The sequence below is a fragment of the Rhincodon typus genome, chromosome 1 (assembly GCF_021869965.1).
Source record: "Rhincodon typus isolate 14 chromosome 1, sRhiTyp1.1, whole genome shotgun sequence".
NCBI classification, from domain to species: domain Eukaryota; kingdom Metazoa; phylum Chordata; class Chondrichthyes; order Orectolobiformes; family Rhincodontidae; genus Rhincodon; species Rhincodon typus.
The window spans coordinates 7092844-7104201 of NC_063332.1; the positions used below are offsets into that span (position 1 = coordinate 7092844).

At 42.9% G+C, this 11358-nt stretch overlaps 1 protein-coding gene across 1 annotated transcript in view; it reads right to left on the reverse strand.

Moving 5' to 3' along the window:
- sema4f (sema domain, immunoglobulin domain (Ig), transmembrane domain (TM) and short cytoplasmic domain, (semaphorin) 4F) overlaps nucleotides 1-10949 on the reverse strand; it is a 103849-nt gene extending 92900 nt beyond the window's left edge. Inside the window, exons 1-2 of the mRNA XM_048603712.1 lie at nucleotides 10800-10949; nucleotides 3800-3859 (exon numbers count right to left, since the gene is read on the reverse strand). Of these exons, the coding sequence (XP_048459669.1) occupies nucleotides 3800-3859; nucleotides 10800-10934 (195 nt within the window). The 5' untranslated portion in view covers nucleotides 10935-10949. The remainder of the gene's footprint in view (nucleotides 1-3799; nucleotides 3860-10799) is intronic.
- Nucleotides 10950-11358: the final 409 nt, after the last annotated feature.

An 11358-nucleotide genomic window follows, 5' to 3' on the forward strand; every position in this document is an offset into this window, starting at 1 on the left:
CAGGTCGGCGCAACATCGAGGGCCGAAGGGCCTGTACTGCGCTGTAACGTTCTATGTTCTATGTTCTATGTTGGTTCTGCACCACAGGTCCATCTGATCCTAATGGTTATTCTTTGCTTCCTTACAAGCTAAATACTGACAGCATTCAGACCAGGTAAGGACAGCAGTTTCTTTCCCTAAAGGATATTAGTCCTATAGTGATCCAGATGGGTTTTTCCTGACAATCAACAATGGGCTCATGGTCATCATTAGACTTTTAATTCCAGATTTTCATTGAAGTCAAGTTCCATCATCTGCCATGGTGGGATTTGTACTTGGGTCCCCAGAACATTACCTGGGTAATGTGGATTAACAGTCCAGCGATAATACCACTTCACCATCACACCCCCCCAACAAACCACATTCAAACTCATGCCAATCTTGACCCACTACACATCCCAAATGACCCTTCTTACCTTTTGTGCTGCCACATGTATGCCCATGCCTATTCAAGTAACCTCCATAAAAAAGAAACACGCACTCTATATAATTTCTCTGCATCAGAGGAGCAGTTAGCTCAGTTCGCTGGGCAGCTGGTTTGCAATGCAGAGTAATACCAACAGCATGGGTTCAAGTCTGCTATGGCTGAGGTTACCAAGATGGACTCTCCTTCTCAAACACTCCCTTCACATAAGGCATGGTGACCCTCAGCTTAATCCAGCACCAGTTGCTTCGGTCTACTGACAGAGCAGTGGCACACGGTGGCTCAGTGGTTAGCACTGCTGCCTCACAACGCCAGGGACACGGGTTTGATTCCACCCTCAGGCAACTGTCCGTGTAGAGTTTGCATGTTTTCCCTGTGTCTGTGTGGGTTTCCTCCGGGTGCTCTGGTTTCCTCCCACAGTCCAAAGATGTGCAGGTTAGGTGGATTGGCATTGGAATGCAAGGATGGGGTTGGGACTGATTGGGATGCTTTTCAGACGGTTGGTGTGGACTTGATGGGCCGAATGGCCTGCTTCCGCACTGTGGGGATTCTATGACTATAGTAACTTTTCAAAATATGGAGGAAGCAATGGGCTGGAGTCTTGACATCTCGATCAGGAAAAATGCTCCTTCAGCATAAACCCAACAGACGAAGAGTTCCAAACAGTCCAATTGAGTCCTGGTGGGGACTTGTATGCACATCTGCTCCCCATAACACCCTGCAACTGAAGACAGTAGCAGGATGTACCAAATGCTAATGCAGGTTAGTTAAAAGACCTGCCTCAGATATCTTAGGCCCTCTCACCCACAAACAGTACACCCTGCCCACTCTTTTTCTCGGTGCCACTGGCCAGGCCAACATTTACTGCCCATCCCTAATTGGCCAGAGGGCAATTAAAAGTCAACCACATTGCTGTGGGTCTGGACACACATGTAAACCAGACCAGGTAAGGACAGCAGTTTCTTTCCCTAAAGGATATTAGTCCTTTAGTGATCCAGATGGGTTTTTCTTGACAATCAACAATGGGCTCATGATCATCATTAGACTTTTAATTCCAGATTTTCATTGAAGTCAAATTCTATCATCTGTCGTGGTGGGATTTGTACCTGGGTCCCCAGAACATTACCTGGGTAATGTGGATTAACAGTCCAGCGATAATACCACTGCACCATCACACCCCCCGACAAACCACATTCAAACTCATGCCAATCATGACCTACTACACATCCCAAATAACCCTTCTTTCCTTTTGTGCTGCCACATGCATGCCCATGCCTATTCGAGTTGAAAAGACACTACAGGAAACCAGTGAACCTCACAGTATTAATAACATACATGGAAAAGTTGAATCAAAACTCTTTCCCCAAATAAATGACGTTTATAGAATTGTTGCAGCAGCAATCAACAAGGCCATTAAAGTATCAAAAACAGAAAATATAAACATTGATGCCACTTTATCTTGTGCAAATGACAAAAGATTTCTAAGAAAAATAACTTGAGCTCTCAATCAAGCAATGTTTCCTTTCTCTGCACTAATTTCAACAAACTAATGGAAATCTGGGCTCTCAGCTAAGCCAGGCTTCCCACACGGCATGGCCTGACCTGAAGCTACCCGAATACCAACTGCTGCAAGATGAGGTCCATAAATGACATCCATAAAACCATAAGAAATAGGAACAGGGGTAGGCTGACGGCCCCTTGTAACTGCCCGACATTCAATCGGATCATGTCTGATCTGACATTCCTCACATCCACTTTTTTGCTTTTTCCTCCCATGAGCCCTACTGATCAAGAATATATCTACCTCAGTCTTAAATACACACAAGGACTCTGCTTCTACAGCTCTCTGTGGCATAAGTTCCAAAGATTCACAACCCTCAGAGAAGAAATTCCTCCTTGTCTCAGTCTTAAATTGGCACCCTTTTATTCCGAGACTATGCAATGAAGGCAAGCATGCTAAATGCCTTGTTATCCATCTTATCTATATGTGATGCAAACTTCAAAGAATTATGTATCTTAACCTCTAGGTCTGTCTGTTCGAAAACACTCCCCATGGCCCTACCATTAATTATATAAGTTCTGTCCTTGTTTGTATTTCCAAAATGCAATACCTCACATTTATGCAGATTAAAATCCATCTGCCACTCTTCAGTCCATTGACCTAATTGATCAAGATTTCTTTGTAATCTTAGATAACGTTCTTCACTGTCCACTGTACCACCAATTTTAGTGTCATCTGCAAACTTACTAATAACACCTTCTATAATCTCATCTAAATCATTTACATAAATGACAAACAAAAGTGGACCCAGCAACAAACCCTATGGAACCCCACTGGTCATGGGTTGCCAACCTGAAAGAGAACATCTTATCCACCCTCACTGCTACCCGCTGAAATAACTGCAGAGGCTGGTATCCTATCATCAAGTCACCCTTTATTTACATCAGCACAGTACACTGGCTGTGACCAGTCAGCTCGGGGTCAGTAACAAAAACAAAATTGCTGGAAAAGCTCAGCAGGTCTGGCAGCATCTGAGAAGAAAAAATCGTTTCGGGTCCAGTGACCCTTCCTGTGAACTCAGCTCGGGGTCAGTCCCTGAAGTGAGGAGATTCTGAATCTCCTGTTTATATCTATCATCCAGGGCTTGGTCCAGGCTAACAACCCCAATCAAGGATCTCATTGTTAATGAGTTCTAACACTACAACTGCCCATAAACCAATTCTCCACTCATTCTAATATACTACCTTCAAAACCATGGCCTCTTATCTTATGACTTAACCTTTTATGAGTTACCTTGTTGAAAGCTTTCTGAAGTCTAAATACAACACATCTACTGGCTCCCCTCCAGCCACTTTAGTGGAGACTTCCTCGAAAAACTCAAATAAATTAGTCAGACATGATATCCCATCCCAGGCTCAAGACTCCCACATCTGCCACCATCCCAGCTAGTTAAATGCTCTCTCTGCCTCTAAGCTTGTCTTGGGAAGGGCATTAAGTTCACCCATTATCCATGTACATGCTTATTAGCTAGATCAGCTTACATACAGAATCAATGAACTAGTTGGGCTTTTATAACAGCCTGCCAGATATCGTGGTCATTTTTTTTATTTCCAACATTTTTTACATTATTCTGCTCAATATCATAACTTTTCACAATATGATTTGAAACGAACACCTCTGACAGCTCACCACTGCACTAGACTTCGCACATCAAGTTCAACTTATAACAGTTACATGGCCATTTATTGGATACAAGAGCATATACCAAGGAGTGACTTACATCATAGATTTTATTTAGGTTAAGAACAGAATAATAGAAAGCTCTGAAGACAGACCTTCATCTTGCCTTTATGGATACAAGCTTGATGTTCAGTCTCTGTAACATTCCACTTTATCTGCAAAACAAATGCATTTGCAACATTCAGTTACCATAAATAGTCAACCTAGCACACAAAGCAACCCCATTTTCCCAACACCAAAGAAGATGTTGCTGCACGTACAATTTTTAAAAGTTGACCCATTTTCACACATACTAGGAATATAAGTCAATCCCTCTTTTCGATCTTGACATATTATACTTTTATTAGGATTCCAATTTAATTCTAGTCTTTCTTTTTCATTCCAAATGCATGATTTGTTAACCATCAACTAATAACTCGATGCAAGGGAACAAGCAGGCAGCATGGGCTCATGCTGCCAAAGATATGCAGCAGTTAAAGACACGCCTTTTTTCTTGCATTACATGCTGATCACATTTCAAAATGGTGGCCATTCACACCCTCTCTGACATTTTATTTTTATACTCAACGTCTATGTTGGCCCCAGATTTTCCAGGGGCTTTCAAGGCTTCAATGGTGAACATATTCTCTAACATCGACACTATTACAAATACCCATTTATACAAAAAGTGCAAGAACTAGAGCCTTTATTTTGCCTCCTTCCACGCAGTGTTATCCTCTCCTGATGGTCTAAATTTTTAGTACAGTTCAATTCCACAGGCACTAGAGCATAAGTCCTGGCACCTCCTCCCACATTAAAAGTCAACGTTTGGGTAAGGTAGATGACTGAACTACAAAAAGCACATTTAGGGCGGCATGGTGGCTCGGTGGTTATCACTGCTGCCTCACAGCGCCAGGGGCCTGGGTTCGATTCCACCCTCGGGTGACTGTCTGTGTGGAGTTTGCACATTCTCCCCTTGTCTGTGCGGGTTTCCTCCGGGTTCTCTGGTTTCCTCCCACAGTCCAAAGATGTGCAGGCTAGGTGGATTGGCCATGCTAAATTGCTCCTAGTGTGCAGGGATGTGTAGGTTAGGTGCATTAGGCATGGGAATTGCAGGGTTATAGGATGGGGTGGGGTTGCACATTGTTGAGTCAGGGTGGTGTGCTCTTCAGAGAGTTGGTGTGCACTTGTTGGGCTGAATAGCCTGTTTCCACACTGTAGGGATTCTATGGTATGGTATAAAGAAAATAACATGCTTCCATTGTCATAAATCTAGACATGCAGTAAAGTTATTTGGGTCGAACTGAGATATAAGAAGGGGATGATCACCTTATTGGGATTGTACAACAGACCCCCCCAATAGTCAACAGAAAATTGAGAAGCAAATTTGGACCGAGATTGCAGTTATTTGTAAGAATAATAGGGTGGTTAGGGTAGACGATTTTAACTTCCCAAACATAAACTGGGTTTGCCATAGTGTTAAGGGATCACATGGACAGGAATTTGGTAAAAAAAATTCTTATTCAGTATGTGGATGTACCAAGTAGAGAAGGTGCAAAACTTGACCTACTCTTGGAAATAAGGCAGGGCATGTGACTGAGGTGTCAGTGGGGGAGCACTTTGGGGCAAGTATCATAATTCTATCAGTTTTAAAGTAGTGATGGAAAACGATAGACCGGATTTAAAAGTTAGAGATCTAAATTGGAGGAAAGCCAATTTTGATGGTATTAGGCAGGAATTTTCAAAAGTTGATTGGGGGCATGAAGGGCAAAGCTGGCAGGTGTAGGCGTTCTGGTCAAGAAAAAGAAGGAAGTATATGTCAGGTATAGAAAGGAGGGATTGAGTGAATCTCTAGAAAAGTATAAAGGCAGTAGGAGTATACTTAAGAGAGAAATCAGGAGGGCAAAAAGGGGACATGATATAGCTTTGGCAAATAGGGTTAAGGAGAACTCAAAGGGATTCTACAAATGCATTCTTGAATACATCTGGATTTCCAGACGGCATTAGACAAGGTATTGCACAAAAGGCTGCTGCATAAGATAAAGGTGCACAGCGTTATGGACAATGTATTAGCATGGATAGAGGATTGGTTAACTATTAGAAAACAAACAGTGGGGATAGATGGTTATATTTCCAGTTAGCAATCAGTGGCTAATGGAGTGCTTCAGGGATCAGTGTTGGGACCGCAATTGTTTACAATTTACATTGATGATTTAGAGCTGTGGAGCAAGTGTGGTGTGTCAAACTTCACGGATAGGATGCAGAGCTAGGCTGAGAAGTGGCAGATGGAGTTTAACCCTGAAAAGTGTGAGGTGATTCATTTTCGAAGGACAAACTTGAAAGCAGAATACAGGGTTAATGGAAAGATTCTTGGCAGTGTGGAGGCGCAGAGGGATCTTGGGGTTCATGTCCACAGTTCCCTGAAAGCTGCCACCCAGGTGAATAGAGTTGTTAAGAAGGCGTATGGTGTGTTAACTTTCATTAATAGAGGGATCGAGTTCAAGAGCCATGAAGTTATGCTCCAGCTATACAAAACCCTGGTTCGGCCACATCTGGAGTATTGTGTCCAGTTCTGGTCACCTCATTACAGGAAAGATGTGGAAGCGTTGGAAAAGGTGCAGAGGAGATTTACCAGGATGTTGCCTGGAATGAAGAGAAGGTCTTACGAGGAAAGGTTGAGACGGCTAGGGCTTTTCTCTTTAGAACGACGAAGGATGAGCGGTGACTTGATAGAGGTGTACAAAATGATCAGAGATATAGATAGAGTGGACAGCCAGAGACTTTTTCCTAGGGTGGAGGTAGCTATTACGAGGGGGCATAGTTTTAAAGTGAGTGGAGGTAGATATAAGGGAGACATCAGAGGTAGGTTCTTTACTCAGAGAGTGGTTGGGGCATGGAATGCATTGCCGGAGAGGGTAGCAGGGTCAGCCTCATTAGGGTCATTTAAGCAGCTATTAGATAGGCATATGGATGATAGTATAAGGTAGGGGTGGAGGTTAGATAGACCTTAGGATTAGGGTAAAAATTCAGCACAACATCGTAGGCCGAAGGGCCTGTACTGTGCTGTACTGTTCTATGTTTTATGATACTAAGATGAGTGGTACAGCAAAATGTGCAGAGGACACTGAAAGTCTGCAGAGGGACGTAGATAGTTTAAGTGAGTGGGCAAAGGTCTAGCAGATGCAATACTACGTCGGTAAATGTTAAGTCATCCATTTTTAGTAGGAATAACAGCAAAGTGGGCTATTCCTTGAACAGTAAAAAATTGCAGCATGCTGCTGTGCAGAGGGACCTGGGTGTCCTTCTGCATAAATCACAGAAGGTTGGTTTGCAGGTGCAGCAGATAATGAAGAAGGTAAATGGAATTTTATCCCTCACTGCCAGAGAGATGGAGTTTAAAAATAATGAGGTTATGCTGTAGCTGTACAGGGTGCTGGTGAGGCCTCACCTGGAGTACTGTGTACAGTTTTGGTCTCCTTACTTGAAAAAGGACAGACTGACACTGGAGGGGGTGCAGAGGAGATTTAAGAGATTAATTCCAGAGTTAAGAAGGCTGCCTTGTGAGGAGAAATTGAGTAGACTGGGACTGTGTTTATTGAAATTTAGAATAATAATCTTATAGAAACATATAATATTATGAAGGGAACAGATAAGACAGAAGCAGGGAGGTTGTTTCCATTGGTGCATAAAACTAGAACAAGAGGACACAGCCTCAAAATAAGGGGGAGCAGATTTAGGACCAAGTCAAGGGGGAACTTCTTCACCCAAAAGGGTTATGAATCTGTGGAATTCCCTGCCCAGTGATGCATTTGCGGCTACCTCATTGAATGTCTTTAAGGCAAAGATAGATTTTTGAACAGTAAAGGAGTTAAGGGTTATGGTGAGCAGGTGGGTAAGTGGAGCTGAGTCCATGAAAAGATCAGCCATGATGTTATTGAATGGTGGAGCAGGCTCGAGGGGCTGGATGGCCTACTCCTGCTCCTAGTTCTTATGTTCTTACGAAGGGCAAAAGGGTAACTAGCCCCTTGAAGATCAACAAGGCTGCCTATGTGTGGAACCACAGGAGATTGGCGAGATACTAAATGGGTATTTTGCATCAAGGTTTACTGTGGAGAAGAATGTGGAAGCTGGCGAACGTGGGGAAATAAATACCAGTATCTTGAAAAGTGTCCATGTTACAGAGGAGGTGGTGTTGGACATCTTAAACCACATAATGGTGGTTAAATCCCTGAAACTGGATCAGGTGTACTCTAGAACTCTGTGGGAAGCTGGGGGAGAGATTGCTGGGCCTTTTGCTGAGATATTTGTATCATTCAGAGCTATGGGTGAGGTGCAGGAAGACTGGAGGTTGGCTAACGCGGTGCCATTGTTTACGAAAGGTAAGGAAAAGCCAGGGAACTATAGACCGGGTCAGCCTTACGTCAGTGGCGAGCAAGATGTAGGAGGGGATTCTGAGAGACAGGATTTGCACGTGTTGGAAAGGCAAGGACTGATTAGGGATAGCTAGCATGGTTTTGTGCGTGGGAAATTGTATCTCATTGACTTGAAGTTTTTTGAAGAAGTGACGAAGAGGATTGATGAAGGCAAAGCAGTGAGTGTCGACCAAATGGACTTCAGTAAGGTGTTCAACGACGTTCTACTGGTAGACTGGTTAACAAAGCTAGATCATATGGAATACAGGGAGAACAAGCCATTTGGGTACAAAATTGACCAGAGGTACGACAGAGAGGGTGAACAAAGAACAAAAGAAAATTACAGCACAGGAACAGGCACTTCAGCCCTCCAAGCCTGCGCCGATCCAGATCCTCTATCTAAACCTGTCACCGATTTTCCAAGGATCTGTATCCCTCTGCTCCCTGCCCATTCATGTATCTGTCTAGATACATCTTAAATGATGCTATCGTGCCTGCCTCTACCACCTCTGCTGGCAACGCGTTCCAGGCACCCACCACCCTCTGTGTAAAGAACTTTCCATGCATATCTCCCTTAAACGTTTCCCCTCTCACCTTGAAATCGTGACCCCTAGTAATTGAGTCCCCCAATCTGGGAAAAAGCTTCTTGCTATCCACCCTGTCTATATCTCATGATTTTGTAGACCTCAATCAGGTCCCGCCTCAACCTCCGTCTTTCTAATGTAAATAATCCTAATCTACTCAACCTCTCTTCATAGCTAGCGCCCTCTATACCAGGCAACATCCTGGTGAACCTCCTCTGCACCCTCTCCAAAGCATCCATATCCTTTTGGTAAAGTGGCGACCAGAACTGTACGCAGTATTCCAAATGTGGTCGAAGCAAAATCCTATACAACTGTAACATGACCTGCCAACTCTTGCACTCAATACCCCGTCCGATGAATGAAAGCATGCCGTATGCCTTCTTGACCACTCTATCCACCTGCGTTGCCACCTTCAGGGTACAATGGACCTGAACACCCAGATCTCTCTGTGTATCAATCTTCCCCAGGGCTTTTCCATTTACCACATAGTTCACTCTTGAATTGGATCTTCCAAAATGCATCACCTCACATTTGCCTGGATTGAACTCCATCTGCCACTTCTCCACCCAATTCTCCAATCTATCTATATTCTGCTGCATTCTCTGCAAGGTCTATCTAACCTCCACCCCTACCTTATACTATCTTCCATATGCCTATCTAATAGCCGCTTAAATGCCCCTAATGAGGCCGACCCCACTACCCTCTCCGGCAATGCATTCCATGCCCCAACCACTCTCTGAGTAAAGAACCTACCTCTGACGTCTCCCCTATATCTACCTCCACTCACTTTAAAACTATGCCCCCTCGTAATAGCTACCTCCACCCTAGGAAAAAGTCTCTGGCTGTCTACTCTATCTATACCTCTGATCATTTTGTACACCTTATCAAGTCAGTATTTGAACGGTAGCCTTGTCACAAAAAGGACATGTTTCTTTGGCATTTATTAAGAAGACAGAGGTGATTCAGGACAGTCATTCAACCATCACTACCGCACATTGATATTCACATCCTCCAAGATACATTTCCTTCCACTTTGTCTCTGATGCAGAAGTCAATTACTGGGAATAATGAGTCACTGAACTGAAATCTACAAGTTGCTAGTTAGAACGGATATTTCCTCCCCCACGGTATATGGTCCACAGGGTAGGAAAATGACCCACAGGATGAGTGAGCACCCCACAGGATAAGTGAGCACCCACAGGATGAGTGAGCACCCCACAGGATGAGTGTGCAAGCAAGCAAACTGAAACATAATAGAACATATCTTCCACTTTCCTGACCAACAGGAACAAGTGACAAACAAGTCATTGCTCTCCGTTTTTTCCCCAAGCCACTCACAATAAATTAAACTGTAAGAGAATTTACTTCTTCATTGAAGTCATGTAAAATAAATGCCACAGCACACTTCCTATGTAGATTCAAAAGGTCTTATTGAATGACTGGGTAATCTCACAGTCAATTCCTTTTCAACAGGCTGCTCGTCTTTGCTTCCATTTAGCTAGAAGGCCCAGTACGCAGATTTCTTCACAGTTTATGACAATCGGACTCATTAATAATGTTGGATTCTAGGCAGGGACAGCTGGGCTATGAGAATGATGATGAAAAGCTTTTTTTTCAAAACCTTGCCTTTCCTTATGTGTACCTTCACTCATCGATTCTCACTCAGTCTGAATTAAAAGTTGGCACGTTGTACTCAATGTAAAACGTTCTTAAAGCAATCCCTTTGATCGTAAACTTTAGCTCCCCTGTTCTGATAAATCCCATAGGCAAAAGCAGATCTGTGATGCACAGTGTTTTATATATATCTCTAATATAATTTATTGTGGATTTTCAATTTTCATGTGAGTTTACCAGCCTGGAAATATCCCTTTTATCCCAACTCTCTGTTTTCTGGTAGTTAGCTAATCCTCATTAAAGCCAAAAAAAAAATTATCTAACAAGCTAGATTTCAGTCTGGAATCTGACTTGTTGAGTAATAGCATTAGCTGGTTTCATAACAGATCTAAAAACACATTCAAAAAACGTCATGAACAAATCTTGTCTGGTTGCAGTCAACAGCTCATAGCCACGACCATTCAGGCATTTTTGAATTACAGATTACCAATTTGTGAAGAAATTACCATAAATGGATCCTGCGCCACTGAAGTCAAATTAAGAACAAAGATGGCGTTCATTGCTCCCACATAGAGATGGTTTTGTAACTCGTTTACCAAAAAGGTGTTGAAGGTAGTACTAGGGCTCGAGAAGCTTTTCATTGATGTCAGCTGCTGAAGTTCTGAAATTTGAAAAAAAGAGAATACATCAGGAAACTGGAAGAAAATGTATAACAAAAATCAATTTAAGTTTAGATAGAAGACAACAATTAAAGGCTTGAAAAATGAAATTCAGTCTGAATACTGTAATGTTATCAACATAGGAGGTTGTAACTGTGATCAGACCAGGTCTCACCTGACATCCATGCACTTTAATTTTCTAATAAGGATTGCTGAATAGTGATCATCAATAGAACACGACAGTTCCCGCACTTACAGCAGTCGTGTTCAGATGAACAGCACTCTAATCCAATCCAGATCTTGCTGTCTCTGCTAATATCAGATAACTCATCACTGACCAGTCACCTAACCTGGGATCTTGACGAACAGCTATTATGCCATGAAATTGGAAAAGTTTTATTGTTTT